At 37.3% G+C, this 21725-nt stretch overlaps 3 protein-coding genes across 6 annotated transcripts in view; 2 read left to right on the top strand and 1 right to left on the bottom strand.

Moving 5' to 3' along the window:
- On the top strand, positions 1671-9000 carry LOC105155378 (increased DNA methylation 1). Its single transcript, XM_011071249.2, has 9 exons — positions 1671-1825; positions 1960-3591; positions 4062-4197; positions 4319-4401; positions 5568-5806; positions 6770-6856; positions 7514-7613; positions 7858-8068; positions 8148-9000. Exons 2-9 carry the CDS (start codon positions 1984-1986, stop codon positions 8720-8722), a joined length of 3039 nt encoding a protein of 1012 aa, XP_011069551.1. The 5' UTR covers positions 1671-1825; positions 1960-1983; the 3' UTR covers positions 8723-9000.
- LOC105155377 (lysM domain-containing GPI-anchored protein 1) lies at positions 8997-11419 on the bottom strand. Its single transcript, XM_011071248.2, has 5 exons — positions 10517-11419; positions 9948-10065; positions 9705-9866; positions 9517-9548; positions 8997-9390 (listed from the first exon to the last, which is right to left on the bottom strand). The coding sequence occupies exons 1-5, from the start codon at positions 11187-11189 to the stop codon at positions 9122-9124; spliced, it is 1254 nt and encodes a 417-aa protein (XP_011069550.1). The 5' UTR covers positions 11190-11419; the 3' UTR covers positions 8997-9121.
- LOC105155376 overlaps positions 12216-21725 on the top strand; it is a 10267-nt gene continuing 757 nt past the window's right edge. For 2 of the 4 annotated variants that reach the window (XM_011071245.2, XM_011071243.2), the window contains exons 1-16: positions 12216-12549; positions 13704-13770; positions 13933-14055; positions 14239-14441; positions 14532-14699; positions 14817-15176; positions 15380-15468; positions 15806-15890; positions 16615-16827; positions 17150-17209; positions 18230-18309; positions 18653-18972; positions 19052-19143; positions 19224-19353; positions 20022-21202; positions 21278-21561. In XM_011071245.2, the coding sequence (XP_011069547.1) occupies positions 12334-12549; positions 13704-13770; positions 13933-14055; positions 14239-14441; positions 14532-14699; positions 14817-15176; positions 15380-15468; positions 15806-15890; positions 16615-16827; positions 17150-17209; positions 18230-18309; positions 18653-18972; positions 19052-19143; positions 19224-19353; positions 20022-21202; positions 21278-21561 (3671 nt within the window). In that variant the 5' untranslated portion in view covers positions 12216-12333. The remainder of the gene's footprint in view (positions 12550-13703; positions 13771-13932; positions 14056-14238; positions 14442-14531; positions 14700-14816; positions 15177-15379; positions 15469-15805; positions 15891-16614; positions 16828-17149; positions 17210-18229; positions 18310-18652; positions 18973-19051; positions 19144-19223; positions 19354-20021; positions 21203-21277; positions 21562-21725) is intronic. The other 2 variants (XM_011071247.2, XM_011071246.2) reach the window with 2 other exon arrangements.

Here is a 21725-nt window from a genome sequence, read left to right as displayed (position 1 = left end):
GGGCTTCCATATCTGATTTTACGGCAGCATTTCGTGGTGGCCGTGACGGTGGCAACATTCGACATCGGCGACCTCCAACACTGTCTTGGCTACCATTGGTGGGCCTGTCAATCTGGAAAGCCCGCTTCTACACTTTTAAATGGGCCGTATTGATAGTTTATTTTGGTAGATGGAAAATAACGTACAACTTTTATCTAATGATGTAAGTATGGATTGAGTGTGAGTATCATGTGTCTTAATCCACAACAACCTATGTTTGTATATAAACACATAGGGTAAAATTAACAATAAATTATTATTGGTTGCAATAAAACTACTTTTCTGTTAATAGATAATAAATCTTATTTTATTATGATGGTATAGAATTCATAATTATCCATATACTTAATTACTTTACTGCATACTGACTCGGGAGAAAAATGCAATTTACCTTTTTATGATATTATAAATGAATAATTTATTCTCTTATGAAAATATTAGCAATTTTCCTCATATGTATTTTAAATTGCAGCAATTTATCCCTCTGTATTTCTAAAATGAAGCAATTTATCTCATAAATAAGAGGCTAAATTACTTTATTTTAATTAACGCATGAGGAGTAAATTGCTATTTTTTGTTTCTTTATTGGAGAGTAAATTATCATTTAGGATTAAGTATCAACTGAATTATTTTAATCTTTATGGATAATTACACTCTCCTCTTCTAAAATTTTGTGTAATTACACATAAATTTTGTATGATTTTTAAAATTACATCTACCATATTTGAAGTATCTTTTGTCTAACAAATAAATTCATTCGACTGTCAAATTCATTTAATTTGCTTATATGAACAAATAAATCGAATAAAAAATCTATGTTTATCCCCAATTGACTTATTATTGATTTATTACTGGTTAAATGATTTTTTTTATAATCAAATTACCCCCGTACGTCTCTACACGTTAATGAATATAATGAGGTATATCTTCACAATTACAAAAGTAATTTAGTCGGAAAAAAATTATTTGACTTGCAATAAATTATAATAAATCGATTGATGACAAGTATCAATTTTTATTTTTTTTTATTAATATCAGCAAATTTAATTATTTTTTTTATTAATAAAAAAATTTATTTATTAGACGAAATCAAATATCAAATACTAAATATAATTTTTTAAATTATAGTAGGTATACGTTTAATTACACCAACTCCATGGGAGGAGAGCATTCTTTATTAGCTATTACAAAGTTAATGCGTTAATTTTTTATCGCGCAATCTTAAATTAAATATCAAATAATATATTTATTATACCTGTGACGTTATTAAATTAAATCTTATTTGATCTTTTACATATATTATAGCCAAATATTTTTGAAAAATTGGAAATTAGTGGCGAGAAAAGATTTGGAAAAACTATAAATTAATCCCCAAGAATGTATGTATGCAAATGATAAATTAGGGTTGATAAAAACCCCCAAAAATCAAATTGAAAGAAGGAGAAGAAGAAGAGAAAAGGACAAAGTCAAAATAGTCAACTCTGTTTCTGAAATTCAAAAATATTTTTAATGGGAAGAGCAGCAATAATGGAGGGAAAATTTGGGTAATCTTGTCCGATTCTAAATTACAATCCCGCCCCGCAGAGATCAATAAATTAAAAAGAATACCACAATAAATATAAAGCCCTCTCCCCAAAATCCCCTGTACACGTTAAAAATTAAACCCTGTCTGGTGGTCTCTCTTTCTCTCTCTCAATTTGCTATGCAGAAGCCTTAGAATATAGATACAACTCATCTGTACGTATCGCCTCGGTTACGTTTTTCTTGCATATTTCTGTTGCCATTGGTAAGATTTCTCTTCGTATATTCTCTTTTTATATTTTTCTTTGTTTCTTTTGTTATGGAGTTTGCATGATGCTGGGTTTTTATTTACTTTTTCTCATCTGGGTTTTTCTTCGGTTTGTGATTTGTTTTGGGCAGGATTTGGAATTTATATTGGTTAAGATGGGAGAGGGGAGTGGAGAAGTTGAAGATGAGTTGATTGATCTGAACAAAGAACCAGTTGAGAGAAAAAGAAAAAGGGTTGAGAAGAAGAATTCAACTGATAAGGGGAATGAGGGGTCTGATGGTTTACCTAAAACCGGGCGGGTTTCGAGGTCAAGGACATTGGCCATGAGTGATGGTGAAAAGCAAGTGATTAAGATGGAAATAGTAAAGATGGAGGATAAGGATGAAAGTAAGGCGCTGGCTGTGGAGGATAAGGATGAAAATAAGGTTCCTGTTTTGCAGAAAAGGAAAAAGATGAAGGGTAGGCGAGGGAGGCCCCCAAAAAAGGAAGGTAAATGTGAGGTTTCCGTGTTGCCGAGTCATCCAAAGAAGGGTAGGAGGGGGAGGCCCCCAAAACTGCAAGGTAAACGTGAGATTTCCTCTTTGAGTTATAGGAAGAAAGACGGCAAGGTAATGGAGCGGAAGAAGGTTGGCGAGAGTCCTAATGGGACTGGTCGAGGTCGAGGAAGGCCAAAAATGAAGCGAAAGCGGGGAAGGCCACGCAAGACTGAGAATGGGAGTACGGGGTTGGTGATTACAAGAAAAAATGTTAAGAAAAATAGCGATCACATGCAATCTGCAAAGGGGGGTCCAGCAAAGAGGTTAAATTTTGCTACTAACGATTTAGAGAATGGTGTAATGCTGCAGAAAGTCACAGTGGGGTGTGCTGAAGGAAACGACCTGGGGCTTAGGGAACAGAAGCAGTTAGTGAGGGATCAAATAGTTGCCATGCTTAAGAAGGCTGGATGGACTGTTGAATACAGGCAGAGGCAATCCAAAGATTACCAGGACGCTGTTTATGTTGACCGGGAAGGAAGAACTCACTGGTCAGTTACATTGGCTTACAAAAAGCTTAAGGAGAAGATTGATGAGGGAAATGCAGAGGATAGAGATGTTTCAGCATTTAGTCCTATACCAGAGGAGACACTTAGCATGCTGTTTCGAATCACTACGAAAGGCAAGAAAGCAGGCAAAGTGAAGAATAGTGCAGGAAAGACTGTAAAAAGAATGACAAAGAAGGAGCCATCTAAAAGTAAATCCTTAGAGGGAAGGATTAAATCAAGATCAGGTCGGGGCAAACAACGAATTTTGTTGGCACGTAGACCTCGTGATGGGTCTGATGGTAATAACTATGAACTATACGAGGGAAAACGCACCTTGCTCTCATGGATGATTGATTTGGGAACGGTTCCGCTTGGTGGGAAGGTGAAGTATAAGAGAGGGAGGGGTAAAAAGATACTACTTGAAGGAAGGGTTCTGAAGGAAGGAATCTGTTGCGACTGTTGTAATATAACACACACTATTCGGGACTTTGAGTCTCATGCTGAAAGTACACCGGGAAAACCGTATCAGGACATATATCTTGATTCCGGGAATTCTCTTTTTCAGTGCCTAGTAGATTCCTGGAAAAAACACGTTGAAACTAATAATCTTGGTTTTGTTTGTGTCGATGTGGAAGGTGATGATCCCAATGATGATACATGCAATGTGTGTGGTGATGGTGGTGACTTGATCTGTTGTGACAGTTGTCCATCGACTTTCCATCATGGCTGTTTAAGTATTAAAGTACGATGCCGGACCTTTTTCGCTTGCTCTTCTTTTTTTGTTGTTTTCCATTAACTCTTTAATACATTACATGCCCCAATTTGTAGCATTTTACAAACTTGATTTTCATGTATAATTGCTTGCTCCACACTTTGTAGCATTAACTGTTTACTTTGAATAGCCTGAAAGCTTGTATTCATATTTCTTTGATGTTTGTTGTGATTCTTAAACCAGAAACTAGGTTGGATGCTCGACGCTCAACCTGCAAAGCAACTCTCATGCTTTGTTATATCATAGAATATCCTCCAAATTTGCTATTATTTGTCATTTCATTGGTAGTCAAACGTAGAATATTGGATATGTGATTTTTTAAATGATTGTATAGTATCCTTTAGAAGATGAAATGCCTATACTTTTTAGTTTGACTCGTATGGGATATTATGACAGCTACAAAATTCAAATGATACACACTCGTAATTCTCTCGCCTCAGGTTCCTTCTGGAGATTGGCACTGTGTTTACTGTTCATGCAAATTTTGTGGAATGGCCTGTGGAAGTACCTCAACTACTGATGGCGATTGCAATTTATTATCTGAATTGCTCACATGCTGTTTGTGTGAGGAAAAATGTAAGCTTGTTTTACCCCTTCCAGTTATTAGATTGTCCCAAAAATCTACAATCTCCTTGTTTCTAAAGTATATAATAGGTACTTGTTGCACTGATTGTCCGCAACTTTTACTGTTTTGCAGTTCATGCACATTGCACTAAAGGGACCACTGCCGAAGATTTTGATGATGAAAGCCCATCCTTTTGTGGGGAGGAATGCTCTAAGGTATTCTGCTTGATAATATGATGTGAATTAGTCTTTTCTTCTGAGAATTTTTATGTGATTGCCATACTGCTGCTTGAACAGCAGGACACTTCTATTAAGAATGCAAATATTCTATTGTAGTGATCTTTAATGCAACGATATATATTCTTAGTTATGATACTAGATAATTCCAATGCAACTAAAATGCCAATTCAACTAAAACCAGAGAAATTGGTGTATTGTTTATCATGCCATGGTTTTTAAGCCAAAAGTTTTCTTAATGTGGGAAACTTGATGGTTCGGCCATCCCTTTCCATAGGAACTGAGCAGACTTTTCCGTGACCAAACCGGTAGAAAAGATCAAGAAAAAATTGGTAGTTATGGTTGCTTTTTTCTTGAAGCATCAGGATATGTAAAATGTTCTAACAGAGTAGAGCTGTAAAATGCAGTATGACAGGTTTTGACAGCGTGAAATTGGTCTTCATTTTTTCTCCATTCTGATCGTCCTCCATTTATTTTTAATTCCTTCTAGCTCCTGCGAATTAGCTTTTGGTGAATAACCAGATTATGTATCACACTTTTGGCACACATGCTGAGGAACTTACATTGTACATCAATGTAGATTCTTTTTCTACATCCACCTCTCCTGTATTAACATTTCCCATCAGATACTTTTTATTGGTTGAATTTCTTGGTTGATCATTTATCTCATCTTATTGATTTATGAGTCCTGTTCTTATTGCGGACTTGCATGATCTGTAATGGTAGCAGTATTTGATTTGATGAACTTGACCATAAGAGTCAGATCTATTTTTCTGCACTTCAAGTAGGCTTTCTTTTAATAGAATTAGCAGTACATGGCACACCCGATGTGTGCGCAAATTTAAAAATTATAAATAATTATCTTTTATATTGATGGATTGGTTATTAGTCATGGGATAGTGGTTTTAAAACATAAAAATGTGTTAAAAGTCGAGGTGTGTCAGTGCAAGTTTGAGGAGTATTGTAGTAAATTCAATGAAGGCACTGAAAAGTTGGTATGAGAACAAGCTTTCTTTTATATGTATCTTATTGTTTGTATTATTCTGAATTCAATTTCCCATTTATCTTAATGGCCTTTGAAATATTTTAGTCTAACCTTTTACATTTATTTTGGCGCTGATACATCTAGTGCCTTTCATCTGCAGATTTTTGAGCAGTTACAGGTTCTTCTTGGGGTTAGACATGAACTAGGAGGAGGATTTTCTTATACTGTTCTGCAGCATCGTGTTGTCAATGATGATGCATCTCGCAATGGTGACTCCTCAACAGTAGAAAGCAATTCCAAGTTAGCTGTTGCTTTCACTGTTATGGATGAATGCTTTCAACCTATCATAGATGAGCGAAGTGGAACCAATATGATTCACAATGTTGTTTACAGCTGTGGGTAAGCACTTTTGCATCGTCATTCTGCTATCTATGCCATACTCTACGCTATTAAGTCAAAAATTGTGGGGACATGTTCTTGTGATGGTAATTTGATATTCCTCTGAAGAAAATTCTGTTCATTCTTGAACTTGCCCTTTTTGTTTTGTTTAGCCATATTTTCTTCAATCTATGAGCATTCTAAAGTAAATGGGACTTAAATCAAATTTTCATGTGCTTTCTGATATATTGTTGAAAACCAAGGGCCCGTTTGGTTGTGTTTTCAATGAGATTTTTTTCACTTTTCACTATTTGGGTAGTTGGGATTTTGTTTGGTCAAGCCATTTTCATTGAGAATGCATTCCTATTTTAATTCTCAATTTTTCATTGAGAATGTCAACATGTCTTTTCTTGTTTCAAATCAATTAAAATTGTTTCAAATGGCAAGACTCACTTTGATTATTTTATAATTTTACATGTTCAATCAATTTGGTCATCTGTCACATCAAAAATATATATACCTATATTCAACATTCTCACACCTATATACCTATATTTGAAAACAACTAATCCAAACATATTCTCAATTTTCGCACAAAAATCAATAAAGCATTTCTACACATTTCCAATTATTGGAAACTGAAAATGAAAATGAAAACACAACCAAACGGCCCCTAAGCTTTTGAGCTGTTATCATTCATGGTAGTGATTAAAATGCAAACTAAAAGCACTGCTTCTCATATCACAATACTTAGACAGTCCATATTTGACAAAATAGTTCCTCTCTTGCTTAGGCTGTAAGTGTAACGAGGTTATCTATGACTCTGCTAGCAATCACATGGGAGATATTTCATTTTTCTATTCCAAACAATCTTCTGCCTGTGTTTGTATAACCAACAAAATCAGAGTTGGGTACTATTTGCATTTGATTACTGTAAAGATAAACTGGATGTTTCATTCTTCTATTCTGCATTCTTGTTCCCAGGTCAAATATTAAACGGTTGAACTATGATGGATTTTACACCATTATCCTAGAGAAGGGTGATGAACTTGTCTCGGCGGCATCCATAAGGTTATCTACATTTTCACTGTATAGTCTATTATCCGTATCTTAAGTTTGTTCACATTGTTCTTTGTTGAGCATGTGCCCATATGTACCTCAGTAGGATTGGATTTAGTGATGATTGCAGTTGGGCTTTAGTAGGATTGGATTTAGTGATGATTGCAGTTGGGCTTTTGTGGAAGGAGCCTACATTCTATAAATTACAGAAATATCTGCTCAGGATTGTTTCAATTATCAACATTGAGAATCTTACTTGGAAGAATTTTTTTTTGGGTGATAATGTGCTTTCTTTATATTCAGTTGCCTTAGCTAGTTTCTAGTAACAACCTTTATGTAACTCAACACTTTCTCCAATTAGTCTTGACTCCTGAAATTAGTTAATCTGATTTTTCCTCTTGAAGTTAAATCTTCTATAACTTCATGTAACCTGACCTTGAATTTTGGAAGCATGCATCCTTCCTGCAAAGATGATGAAAACTAAAAGGACTATATTCAGTAATACCTTTGTGTCAATATTGATATCCTTGAATTCCTTTTGTTCGGAGTTGCTCATGTTGTATTCTTTCCTTCATGATTGGCAGTTTGAGGATATGATCCTATTTTGAGATCAGATACTGACTGTGTATTTACGCAATGACAATTTCTTTCTGTGATCTGTCAAAATAGAATCCATGGGAGTAGGTTAGCAGAAATGCCTTTCATTGGGACTCGATATATGTACCGTCGTCAAGGCATGTGCAGCCGGCTTTTAGCAGCAACTGAAATGGTATGCTTTTCTTTCCTTTAAAGGCGCATTTTTAGTCTTGTGCAATGTTTTCCAAGTTCCTTGGTGTCCTGATTGCTGGTGCAGTGTTTCAGCATCCTAGATTATCCCATATGATGTGTTTTTATACAATCCATTTGAAATTTTGGAGGAAATTCAGTTTTGCTGTTTCTTAGTCTGGCATGGTTTATTTATTTTTATTTCTCCCAACTGTTGTTTGTAATCTTCTGTATATATTTCTTCTCAGGTTCTCTGCTCACTTGGTGTTGAGAAACTGGTAATACCTGCAATATCTGAACTCAACGAAACATGGACAAAAGTATTTGGTTTTGTTCCCCTTGAAGAATCAAAGAGGCAAGAACTGAGGTACATGAGCATGATTGTGTTCCCGGGGATAGACATGTTGCAGAAACCTCTATCGGGGCATCAGGATAATAAAGGGCTAATGAATTCTGCAGGTATTTCATGGGTTTTTTTTTACAGAACTTCTGATCAACTTCACTGTCATTATACTTAGTTTTGCAACTGTAACTACAGGGTGCACTGAAGTTACAGCTGAGGATCAGAATATGCAAGAAAATCCTGCATCAGATTCCAAATCTCAGTCGGATGTCAAAATACAAAATCAGTTTGAAGCTGCTCCAGTTAAATCTAGTGCCAATGCACGTGTTGCCTCAGCAACAGAGTCCACTGAAGTCGAAACTCACAATCAAAATACTCAGGAGGAGCAAATTGACGATACTGGGGTTCTAGCTGCATCAGATCTTGATCTCTCTCCCCGGCTCAAAATCGAAAATAACAATGATGCTGCTGTTGAATCTGGTGACCCAACGGCTGTAAGTTCCTTTAATGAGGCAGATACCAAGTTTGGGACAGTTAATGATGGTGAGGCTTTGGACACTGGAAATTGTCTCAATCAAATCGATACAAATGCTGATCGCAATGATGAGGTACCACAATCTGCTGCTGAAACCAATTCTTGTTCAAATGGGCTTTTGTCTGAAAATGAAAAAATTGTAAATTGTAATCACCATGACATTCTGGAGGAGAACCCAATGAAGCGGAGAAGAATTTTGAGAGACAGGGGTGCTCTATCTCAAAGAAACAGGTAGAGTCTTGAAGTTGATGAATGACACCTTCAAAATCCCTTGATTTGTAGGGGAGCTTACCCAAATGGAAATATGGATATGTTTTTCCTTTTTGGCTGAGATGTCTATAATTAACTTGTATAGAACATTAGTCGGACATCTTTCTGAAATGGTAGCTTAACTTGGTGCCATGAAATTTTAAGTCTCAGTTAGAAGGATGAGGTGCATAAAACCTCGGTGTAACTGAAATTTTGTCATAGGGGAGGAATGTGAAGATGACATGGAATCGCTCATTAGCTGCATTTTAAAATTTTTGCAACATTATTATGTTAAAAAATACAACATACTCACGGGACCTTATGCTAAAGACCAACCAACACAAGGTTCTTGCTGTTTCCACCACTACAATTGAGGAAATTATAACTAGATTGATAATACATGCATGACAATGAAACCTAATACCAATAAAATGCGAAATCCAGTTAACTGGCTCATTGACGGATGAGTGCCAGAGGAGCCCAAGGCATTTGCCCTGGGTCCGTTGGCAGGTGGAAATGCCAGAACTGTGCCTGAAGAGGGCACCACTGTCGATGTTGGAATACCACCAGATTCGGATGGTGAAGGTGCTGGACCAAACAATGAATCTGGGACTACTGTGGGTGGAGCGATGAGTGGAGGAAATTGCTGTGATCCTGCAGAAAGATCCAACAAAATTTAAGCACAGCAACTGATATCAAATCAACAGCTATTAGTTGCAACTAAAAACAAAGAGGTAGATTCAAACAAGAAAGTAGGAACTAACAGTAAACATCATTTACCTGGGCATCGAGGTTGGAGGGATGTGGACAAACTGCAGAGAAACAAAAAACAGACAAGAGTTGTATTCATCTTCCATTTCTATGTCAAAAGCAAAAAAGAAGAAACACCTACTAGTTTCCTACAACAAGAAATCTTCTTAAGTCTACTAAATATGGGGCGGGAGCTAAGAATCAGTCTGAAAGCATACATGGCTGATATGCTTCCATTTACAAGGCCACCGTAACTGCATGAGGTCACATTACATCCAGCACTTGATTGTTGCACGGTAGAATTTCCTATCATGAGATTGCTATTTGGGCACTGCATGCTTGAACAAGAAACTGCCAGTGAAGCCGGCATGCAGTATAAACTGCAAGAATCCAAGTAACTAGTAGTTAGACGTTTCTCTAGGAAGGGCGTAATGTGCATATATGTGAAATTGTTTACTCACTTCCGACTTCCTTGTCCACAGCTGCACTGCACACAGTGACTAGCAGCTATAGCATAACTCCCGTTTGGCACCACCAAGCCATAGTCCGCAGCATAATTTGGGAAATTAGACGCGCAAGCTGCAAATTGCATTATATAGTGATTCATTTCCAAAGTTGTCCAAGGAGGGAACTAAGACTCTCAGCTAATCCTAAAGGTATCAAACCCGAGCTTTGATGCACAAAGGTAACAAAACGCAGTCCTTAAAAGCAAAAACTTACCTAATTTATGCAGTGGAAAAAGTGAAAAACACAAATCCCAGAATGTTTTCTTCTTACAGCAAGCATTTCTCTAAGTAGCACTTACCCCCCACAAATGTACAGAAAAATGGAAGCAGTGATCACAATCAAACTAACTGATAAATGGGTCCTCAAGACATCATTGGTGACAGACAAGATATTGTTCATATACAAAATCGAGTACAGAAACTGCATTATCACCACATCATCAAAGAACTACATTTACCACAACAATCAGAACAACCAAAGGACACAAGAAACCAGCGTTAACTAGAAGCAGAATCAAACTAACCCGACAATGGAATTGCAAGAATATCACCCTCCTTAATGTCCGCACTCCCCAAAGCATTCACATTCATCAAATCACTCACAGTCGTCACGTACCTCGCCGCAATCCCGGCCAACGTATCCACGTCCCGCACCACGTACGACATATAAACCGCCGGTAAATTGTTGTCGCTATTATTGAAACAAGTACAGGGCAACGGAATATTCAGCTTTGTGCCTACACTAATGACCGAAGGGTCCGAGAGCTCGGCATCGGGATTCGCCTGCTTAATCTGATCAGCCGACACGAGACCGCTGTACACGGCGGATGAAATGGAGGAGAGCGTGTCGGAGGGGCGAGTCTTGTACGAAATGGAGTTGGATTTACGAATGCCGTCGACGCAGGAGCAGGGGATGGGGATTTTGAGGAAGAGTTGCGAGGGGAGAATGTGGTTCTCGACGTCGGGGTAGGAAATGTCGATGGCATTGGTTAAGAGGAGGGAGATGGGGTCGACGGAGAAGATGGAGGCTACTTCAGAGACTTTGAGGTCGGTGTAGAGGGTGTAGCCAACGAGGGAGGTACAGGAGTCGGAGTTGGAGCAGGGTTCAATAGTGGACTTCGGGGTGGCGCGTGGGAGGAGCGCGCCGAGAAGGGAGAGGACGAGAATGATGATGACAGGTCGGGAAACTGGCGGCATTTTCCACCGTGGGTTTTAGCGGAAACTATCAAGAACGTGGCTGGCTGAGCCTGAGCTGAAGAAGAGCAATTACTATGTCGGATGTGGAAAACCGAACATGAATGGAGTTCAAGACTCAGCGTTGCGACTCCGGAGCCGATATCAGCTGCTGCTGATCTTGCACTGAGTGAGAGCAGAATAATGCAGGCAACAGCAGAGCTCAGCGAAGAGGACAAATGTTTTTTGAATAAAAGTAGAGGCACTGAGTGTCAGCTTGTCTGATTATGACAAGATTTATTGTGCTTTCACTAATTTGCCCTCTTAGGCCATATTTCCAGTCGTTTATAATTATTTTTAAGTCTAATATTGGGTTCTATTCTATTGTGTCAAAAATTGAATCCAACCAACACAACATTATTTGGGTTCTTATATTGGTGTTCGATTAAAGCTATCTCTTTATATATTTCTATATTTACTCTTCATCGATTATTCGTATTATTTCTGATCTAAAACAGTCAATTACATTAAATATTTGATAATTTATCTTTCAAATAGTTCACTAACAAATTTAACAAAAGCCGTTGTAATTCTTTATAGCAAAGATGTTAGTAAATGCATTATTAGTATATGAGCTAATAATATTTTAGCAAATTATCAATAAAAATAGTAAACAAGTTACATATACTAATTTTGCACCTATTGCTGATCAAAATTTAAATTCCATTTCTATATATATCATTTATTTGATTGGGCCAATAAAAGTAGGCCTTGTCGGCTGGTGGATTACGGGCTGGCCCAATTATTTATTCATGGGCTCGGTGGCTGTATGGATTTGGGCTGGGTCTCAATAGACGATAGGCCCATCCGAAATTGTAGCCCAATGCATCCGGCAGCGCGGGAAACACAAAACAGAACGGGAAAGAAAAGGCCGCTTCTGCGCGGGAAAATGCGGAGATAAGTTACCCGCTACTTGTTCTGCCGGTCACCGTAAAGCATATAAATAAAATCTTTAGATCTTTTTAGATTTCTTCCCCAACAAATATTGTTTTTTACCTTTTAACTCCCAAATCCACGTGAAATCTTTCAGCAAAACCCTTTCCGATTATAATTCTCCTTCTTCCCGGACAGAATTCAGCTAGGGATCGAATTAAGCCCTAATTCAGCTATGGAGGGGAAGGATGCGAGGCGACGATTGGTTCAATCGACACTGTTTCCACGCAGGGAGAGTGTGATCAAGGAAGGAGAAAATTGCGGCGGCAATGGAGAAGAACAAGTGTCGGAAGAAGAGGAGGAGTGGTGTGGCAGTAGCAAAAGGCGGAGAGGAAGTAAGGTGAAGCCTAATTCAAGGTCAAAAACGACGCCGCCAGCTTCTTCGAAGAAGGTATGAGTCGTACTTCGTGCTTTGCTGATTGTACATTGTCAGATTACATCTTGCATTGTTTGGTTTTGAGTTTTTCTTTTGTGCAATTGTTATCATGAATTGAGAGAGAGAGAGAGACAGCCTTACTTTGTGTATTGAGGTTTTAACTTTCAATCAGATTGCTTTTTGTATCTAACAAAACAAGTTCAATTCATTCTGAATTAGTTGAATATGGTAGAGAGGACAAGGGGGTCAGGGTGGGTTTTTGCGTAAAACGGGTTATTGGCTGGGCTTCCTGCTTTGGATTGAGTGGGTTTGGGGCAAACTTTGCACCTTGGCCAGCCCAGCCTGAAATCCGCCTTGCATAAATTATGTAGTGAGACACATATATATGTGCATGCATCTATTCAATATTTATACGTGCGGAGATATGCCCACATAGCATATACAATATATTAAAACAATAAAATTAATGTTATAAATTGAAATATGAATAAAACTTCATGAATAGTTTATACTTTCATATACACAATAGTAAAAACTGTTATAATTCTCGAAAATCAAGGCATGCACATGATACATTGATAAAAAAAGTTGATGTATTCAATGTTTCAAAAATTATAAATGGGTCTAGTGACTCCAAGGGGTTTAATCCATGAAGTTTGGGTGTAGGCTGGACTTGGCTAGAGGGGGACATGGGGTAGATTCTACTGGGTCCTCTAGGATTAAGCAGCGTGGATCTTCAGTTTTGCCAAACCCACTTAGTTACTATCCGTAAGATATTGTTTTTTCCATTTTGTGGCTTACAAAGTAGAGCTTAAATAAGTAACTGATTAGAAAAGGTTTACAAGCTTGGTTTAGTAAGTGAAAAACTGAGTTTGACAAACTTATAGCAACCAACTTCTGATAGCTTGGTCAGGTTCCTAGTCCTGTGTTTTACTCGAGCAAGAGCTTCTTGAGTGTCAAGTAACAGTTTCAAGAATGCGGAAGATTGTTACTGACCTTAGGCAGATATCTAAAGCACACACTTAAAGCCCTTGCTCTTTAAGTATGAGGTTTGACTATTAGAAATATGTTACATAAATACAAGGTGGAGCAGAATGGCTATAAAAAATGTACGCATAACCTAAATGGTCATTTTTCTCCTCATTGACTTCTGTCTTTTGACTTACCAGGTTATAGAAAATGGCAAAGAAACTTCAAGCAAGCAAGTGAATGATAGTTTTTCCCCAGTTGCTTCAAGTAAGTGAACACGTTGCTGCAATTATTGTGATAATGCCTTCTTTCGAATTCAGATCATAAAGAGGCATAAGAAGAATCCTGCTTTTTGTTTAGTTTCTGTCAATTTATAGAATTTTTTTCCAGAATGATGGCTAGTAAAATTTCTTTTAATTTTTCTCGCAGAGTCCAGTTTCTTTGTGAAGGCCTCTGAGAGGCCCCAGCAAGAAATTCAGCAAAATCAGCCAGTATTCATTGATTCGCCTGAAGATAATGATGAAATCAATTCACCTCCTATCTCTACTCCAAGTATGTTATTTTTCGTGTCCCATTTTCAAGTTTGAACAGGGTTCATATTGCTAAGTATTGACTGGTCTATTTCACAAATATGTTCTTCCATGTTCCATCTCATTACGATAATATCACAATAGCTTATTGTAAGATACTTGATATTAGGGAGGACTAAAAATTAAAATTGACAAACCTGATTAGATGGTAGGAGTACTCCTCGAAAGATGAAGAGGCAGGATAAGTCAACTCCAACGAAGGAAAGGAGGACCTCAACACCAAATAAAAAGATGAAAAATGGCAGAAGAGAATTATGTTGTGTTCAACTCCCATTTGACCTTGCAGTGGAAGAACAGCCATTGCGAACAATTCCAGATCTAAGATTGGAGGCGAAATTGACAGCAGAGGTATGAACTATGTTTTGCAACCCACTTTTTGGGGATGAATCTGACTTAGAATATTATGTCCTAGTAAGATTGAAGCAACACCTTTCTTAGGAAAATTCACGCATATTTGCTGGACGACAAATACATCCATTTTTCACATCATGGAAAGCAGGGAAAACAAGCCAAGATTTGACTGATTCAGAAAGTAAATTGTCTTCTTTTGAGAGAAAGGACAAAGGCATTTCTTTCAACCCTATCCATGTATTTGAGAATGTTGAGGTATGTATCAACTGTTCTGCAAAATTAACGTTGAATGTTATTCTTTGCTTTTCCCACACAGAAACATTTGAGTGGGGTTTTGCGTATTTTGGTAACATTCAGCATCTGCATACTCAGGATGATTGCACGACCTTTGACTGGGGACATTGGGTAATCTCGGAAAGAAGTGGCAATGGCGATCTGGAATATGGATATTCACCAGTTTATGAAGGATCTGTTGACTCCTTGAATTTTGATAACATTATGAATGCCTCTCGTTTGACCAGAATATCACTATACCAAAACTGTCACCAGGACTCGGTCCTACAAAAACAGGTTCCTGTTGAGCGGCCTGACAAACCAGAATGTTCACATCCCATTTCATCCTTATCATTGGCATCACTGGCTGATGAGAGAGTAATATGTAGTGAACAGCAGAAGGATCAAGATATGCTGCCAAAAAATGCAGAAGACATCCTTGCTGAACCACTGTTGCTGGTAATATTTGCCTGACTATCTCTGACCTGTGAATTCTTACTGGAAGTATGTTTTCCTTTCAATTTGTTAGACTACTTTCTAGAAGTGGCATAGATTGAATGAGCGAAATAACTATGCTAATACATGAAATGATGCGTTCTGCATAAAATTCTTGATTTGTATGTAATACCATGTGAAAAGATTCTGACCTTCAAAATTGGCAGGACCAGGAAATTGGAAACAATTATTTACTTGCAGGGACTAGTTGCCCAAGCTCTCAGTCTGAGCTCCAGGACAAACTTCTTGAGGAAAGGTAAAATTTAGATTTCTTTCAAATTTTAATTGGACATGTTCAACATGCTCTGAATTGGATTCTAAACCAGTTGTGACATTTATATTTTTAGGTGGGAACCATTTAATTACATTTTCAATTGTTTCTTCGTGTTCTGGAATCTGTTTGCTTCATCTTCAACTCAAAGTTTCAGTTTTTTGAGACATTTGAATTATCCTTTTTTCCTGAAGTCCAGAATTCTATGAAGTATTAACTGTTAAATGCCTATATGATGCACGTTTATTTGATTGAGAGTTAAAGTGTTGCCTAACAAGCAGTGGTATCTGAAACTCTTCCCTCTATGGTATCTTGGACCCAGGATCATGTCCCATTATCATACTTGTCATAATCAGCCTGAAAATTGTCTCTGGACCGACAAGTACCAGCCTCAGAATGCCAGACAGGTGAATTATGTTTTCAGATATTTTATTGTCAATGATGTTACTATCTGAGGACAAATTGAGAATGAGGCAGATCTGGAAATTAAGCTCTTCTGGTAAACTTGAGTGCTGCTCCAATTTAGCTTAAAAATTTCTGCATTTTCTAGCCTTACATGTGAGGACTCCTGTAATAATTTTCTTTTTACCTTGACATGACTTTCTCTTTGAATAGAGAGGAAGTGAGGTGTATGATTTCCAACCATATTGAGAAGCATTTGATTTTTAGATGGCTTGTAAAATGTGCATGCTGTCTTCTGATATTTAACTTATTTAAACGTAGCAGAACTTCTAATCATATGATTGTTCTTTTTTGCACACCACCAAGGATGTCAAGCAATCTCCTGAGATGCTTGATATGGAGCGTTAAGGAAGAGAGCAAATCTACTTCACTTTCCTTTGGTTGTGATAAATCCTCCATTTTGCTGGAGCAACCATTTATCAAAGAATAAATCGTCTCGCATATGCATTGCATCAACTGAAGCACCTCTTTTGATTTTGCTTAATTCATTTGTGTATACATTAGGAAGTAAAATCTTACTGCCTGTGCTGTCTATTAGATAAACCTCTGTACTATATCAAGAGATGCACGCTTCTCATGTAATCATATAAATTGCTCTTAATATTATGTTCCTTTCACCATCTTTTCCATTTTTCTTTTCCTTACATAGTTTTTTATATGAGTTGGCAGATATGTGGTAATGGTGAAGCAGTGGAACTTTTAAGTGACTGGCTTCATCTTTGGCACAGAAGGGGTTCCCTAATCAGTAGAAGTTGCATGGATGAAGACATTTCTGTTGTGCAAGATATTGATCATGATTACAAGCAAAATGATGCTAATTATGATACCATCAAGGATGAAGAAGCCTTGAAGAATGTTCTCTTAATTACTGGACCAGCTGGGGTATATAATGCATTTCGTCACCCTCGGGCTTTCTCTTTACTTTGACAAGGGAATCAGTTGTCGAGGACTAAGCTGACTCAAGATGTTTTTCATTCCAAAATTGCCATTACTTAGATTCAGATATATTTCATTATTTAGCTTAAAGTGTCATCCATATTAGATTCTTCATAGGAAAACAAAAAAAAAAGTTTTTCCTTTAGTCTTAGTTCCTCATAGTTAATAGCAGTAATGCATGACACACCCACGAGCTCTGTTTATAATAGTTTAATAATAAGAAAAACTGTGATTTTTTATGATTGGAGGTGCTGGCTTTATATTGCAGAGTGGGAAATCTGCTGCCATCTATGCTTGTGCCAGAGATCAAGGATTTCAGGTTATCGAGGTACCGCTTCTATTGGAAGAAATTAGCAAAAACTTCATCTTATGTAAAAATTGATGCCTTCTGTTGCTCAGTTATGTTTTTCTTTCTGGCATGTCTTGTAACAAAACTATCTTTAGATGATATAATTTGACAGGTTAATCTTTTGATCATAAATTGAAGCACCACTTCCAAAGAAATGCTTAGCCTACAAAAGAAAAGCGTACCAAAAACCCACTTCTGAGTAGTTTCATGGGGAATGAAACTATAATTCAATTGTGACCAATAGCATTACAATTTTCTTTTCCTGTTTGTAGTTTGCATGAAATCCCTTTTATTAAGGTCCTTATAGCAATGAGTCTAATGCCTGTGCTAGGAGTAATCAGTTGTGCCTATAGGATATGTACAGTGCAGCTACATCCATAACCAAGCTCTTGTTTGAGAGTTAGTTTTGATCTACCAGGTAAGAGACATGGAAGCATTGGAAATGATAGCCTCAGTTTCTTGGTCTGATTGAAATAACCAAGTATAACCAGTTGTCCGTGGTTATAAACAAGACTATGATAAGCCTCACTGGTCTGTGTGAGGAGTAAAGGTTCAAGCATGCAGTTCACCTTCTTTTTCTTTGAACATATATTTTAGTCCCTAAAAGTGAAAAGACTTGACGACATGTTGAGCAGCCTGTTTATTAACTAGATTCTTTTGAAATATGCACATTCTTTCTTCCAATTTTAACTTTCTCACATAGGCCTAACTGCCTTCCTGAGTAAACCAGACATGGCTTTGTTCAGAAATTTATGTTACTAATTTTCAGCACTGAAAAATAGACAAGTTTCATGAAGTGACCCATAACATGTCCTCATGGGCACATATGCAATGAAAGACTTCTCTTTGATCAGAAAGTTCACAAATTCTTGATTAGCTGATACATTCCCAATTTTGGGTTCACCACACTATCCAGGTCTAATGATTCTGTGTCTGAATATTGTTTAGACTTCCCTCTGATTCAGATAGTATGTCTGATTTTGTCTTCTTTTTCCCTAGATAAATGCATCGGATTGGCGTAATGGAGCTCTAGTAAAGCAGAAGTTTGGCGAGGCTGTAGAATCTCATTGGCTTCAGCGGTTTGTCTAATAGTAATCATTGATTTTGCATTTAAGAGCCGGTCGAGCAAAGCACGCATTTAGTTTTCTTTTTAATGATGTGTGAGCCCCTCTACTGCTCATTATTAGCTGCGGAAATAGTGAGCAATGTCTGAATAATTAAACAATGATGCCGACATGATTTATACTGATAAAAAAATTAGTGAGAGTGATAATACAATTTGAAGAAAAGATGGAGAAACTGTGCATAATAAGTCTAGCGTTATGTGTAGAGTAAGGCTTCCAGAAGCAGATGAAATAGAAAAGTGAAACTATTGTTTCGTTTTGAATCATCAACATATGTTAAATGCCATTTTTGTTGCAGTGCAGTAGACAGTGGGACAAATTCAGACAACAAATCCCTATCAAAGTTTTTTAAGGCTGTCAATGCAGAGGCACATTGCTCCGATGATGAAGTATATGAACTGATACACTTATTGGATAAGGAGGCTTCGCAAGAAGCTGGTGAATTGCTGAAGGTATCAGTCTCTGGAGAGAGCAGGACTGCTAATTGTCAAAATCAGATAAAAACCTTGATTCTTTTTGAGGATGTTGATGCTACTCTGGATGAAGATCATGGTTTTATAACAACTATACAACAACTAGCAGAGACAGCGAAAAGGCCCATGATATTGACTAGTAATAGTAAGAAGTCATATTGGTTACATTTGTCAACATCCATTGTTTTCCTTCTAACCAACTATATTTTGTAATTAATTCTCAGGTGACAGTCCTGTCCTCCCAAAGAATTTGGACAGGTTAGAGTTGAGCTTTTCTGTACCATCAGTGGATGAGCTTCTTCCACTTGTCCATATGGTATGAGTTCCTAATGAATTCTTTAATCACATTCTCATTTAATTATCTCTTTTTGAAACAATATTGTAACGCCCCTCTAGATTTGTGCCTCAGAAAAAGCTAAAATCCATCCTTGCTTGGTAGAACGATTTGTTTATTTTTGTCAAAGAGACATTCGCAAAACCATCATGCTTCTCCAGTTTTGGTGCCAGGGTCAAACTCTTGAGAGAGGTAATTTATTATCACGTAACTGGTTTCTTGTTACGTATTGGTGATGACTTTATGTGTGGTAGAAACAAAGAGATGAATCAATACCAAACTTATGCCATACTGTATAAGGTTATATTCTGTCTCTTCTTGTAAGTCTGCTACAGCTCTATGATCTCTGCGAGCTTCTAAAGAAGTGATATTATCACTTCACCTTTTTACGAGATCCAAGGACTCTTCAACAGTTTCTTCCTCAGTGATTCAAACACAAATCCTTTTTCTTTTTATAAATTGCTCTGCATGGGAAAACAAAGATACCCTTCTTATTTCCATTGACATCTCCTCAATTTATACCTTTGATTGGATATATTTAAGCAACGATGGAACTTACTGCTTGAGGCCCATGTTTCATGTGTATATAGAAAAAAAAAAAATCAGATAGAATTATATCCTCTCTTACCCTTTATTTGAGAAATCAGTTATGTATTCATTGTTGACCCAAAATTCCTCTTTTATTTTAATTTTTAAATTGATGAAAACTACTTCAATTTATTCTTTCATTATGATAAATTTTTTTGTATCCTAATCTGTTTCTGTTATAATTTTTTTTTCAGACCATTTCTTTTACTGTGTCATTGCCTGTGCAAGGTCTGCACATATTTTTACCATTATATCATTTGTACATTGTCCAGGTAATGAATTTTATAGAACACATTGGCCAGTTCTATTCGATCTTGATGCTGCGCATCACATCCTACCAAAAGTGATACATTTCGGTTACCCTTCAAAGCTCTCTGAACTTGTGGCGGAGGAGGTTGTTAAGTCGTTGATTTTGATGGAAGAAACCAATGGCTTGATGAACACAAATAGTGGTGAGGACCGAAATGACTGTGGTGCAGAAAATACCCATATGCATAATGCTGAACCAGACCCTGTTAAGGTGAAAAAGAAGGCAATGTTAAGCTTGCAGTGTTCACTTCTTGATGATGTTGAATGTGCACAATTTGAGGCCAACAGTGAGCTTTTTGATTTCTCTTGCTCCCCAGTCACACTTCCTCAGCAAAAGGGTAGGAGAAAGATCAACACCGTTCTTTCTTCTGATTCTGAAGACGAGGTCTCAGGTGGCAGTATTCCCTTAATTTCAGCTGGAGTAGATATTAATCCCGAAGTAGTTGACATGAAAAACATACCAATCTCTCAATGTTTTTCGACTGAAATACATCACCATCCAACTAGACTGATCTATCCTTCTGAAGTAGAGAAGTTGGAAGATCATTGCCAGCTTCAGGAAAGAGTTGATTATTCTCATATAGAAGGTACATCACTTGATGTGTCGCTTGTGCCAGAATCATCCTTCGTCCCTGAGACAGAGATTATCAATGAAGCAGAATTATATTCGACAACAGTGTCTTATGGTCATTTTGTCAATGCAATGGGAGGTAACTTTATAATTGAAGACCAAGATCTAACACCTATTCTTGCACCTGATATGGGTGCTCAGTCCTGTAAACCTTTGCATGTACTGCACAACAAGGAAATCTTAGGAAATACTTCTGATACTAGTGCTTGTCAAGAGGAGGTGGGAGACTCTCATAAATCCGAGACAGATCTTCCAAGAGGCTATCAACTTTTGGATGAGTGTAGTCGTATGGATTTCACGAGCCAATTGAAGTCCTTGGACAATCCTGAATCTGATCAGGTGATTGATTTTGTAAAAAGAGCATGGCAGAGGCTGCATTACAGCAATGATTTAAGGAAGTATGTGACTGCAGAAGAGAAAATTGCTTCCCAAGGTTTAACGTTTGCTACTGGAATGAGTAATTTAATCGCAGAGGCTGATCTGTTACTGAAAGATTGCCAGACTCTAGTATCTGTAAGCACTCATCCTCTCTGAAAGTACTTCTACTTTTGATGGTGATGTGCATAACTAAATGCAGTTCTTTTGCAGGATTCTTTGGGATCATCAGCGATTCCTGGTGAGAGAACTCATTCCTATAGTTATTATGATAATCAATTGGAAATGTCATCAATTATTGCTCAGCACGGAATGTGCTTCTATGCCAAAGAAGTTGCTTCTTTAGGGTTAGGGACCACAAACACCTCGAGTTTGGCCTCAGAAATGTTGTCATCCTCAGCAAGTTCGGTTGCATTAGGGAAACTGGCTAGTCAGGACCAAAGAAAGGTTGATCGATCAGATATAAAAACATACAAAGATCTCAAAATTTCAATGAGGTATGATATTTAACCTACTTTCCCTCTGTTTCTGTTATTCTTGTAGTGCTGCTTTCATCTTTAATACATGATAATGAAAGTGAATTGCTTGACAAGCTTTATTTATATATTGGTGACTTGTAGCGTCTTGCTGTTGCTTTCATGCAATCTTTTGTTCCTTGGTA

This window comes from Sesamum indicum, linkage group LG2 (assembly GCF_000512975.1).
Source record: "Sesamum indicum cultivar Zhongzhi No. 13 linkage group LG2, S_indicum_v1.0, whole genome shotgun sequence".
In the NCBI taxonomy this organism is placed as follows: domain Eukaryota; kingdom Viridiplantae; phylum Streptophyta; class Magnoliopsida; order Lamiales; family Pedaliaceae; genus Sesamum; species Sesamum indicum.
The sequence above is the reverse complement of the archived record's forward strand: the minus strand, read 5'-3'. Positions and strand labels throughout refer to the sequence as shown.

Bases quoted from the DNA above. Each gene is read 5' to 3' on its own strand.
- LOC105155378 (XM_011071249.2), top strand. From the start codon at position 1,984: ATGGGAGAGGGGAGTGGAGAAGTTGAAGATGAGTTGATTGATCTGAAC. The intron at 4,198-4,318 runs GTAAGCTTGTTT...ACTGTTTTGCAG, and splicing joins CTGTTTGTGTGAGGAAAAAT to TTCATGCACATTGCACTAAA. The intron at 6,857-7,513 runs GTTATCTACATT...CTGTCAAAATAG, and splicing joins GTCTCGGCGGCATCCATAAG to AATCCATGGGAGTAGGTTAG.
- LOC105155377 (XM_011071248.2), bottom strand. From the start codon at position 11,189: ATGCCGCCAGTTTCCCGACCTGTCATCATCATTCTCGTCCTCTCCCTT. The intron at 9,549-9,704 runs GTATGCTTTCAG...GTTTCTCTGCAG, and splicing joins AATGGAAGCATATCAGCCAT to TTTGTCCACATCCCTCCAAC. The intron at 9,391-9,516 runs GTAAATGATGTT...ATCTTTCTGCAG, and splicing joins CCTCCAACCTCGATGCCCAG to GATCACAGCAATTTCCTCCA.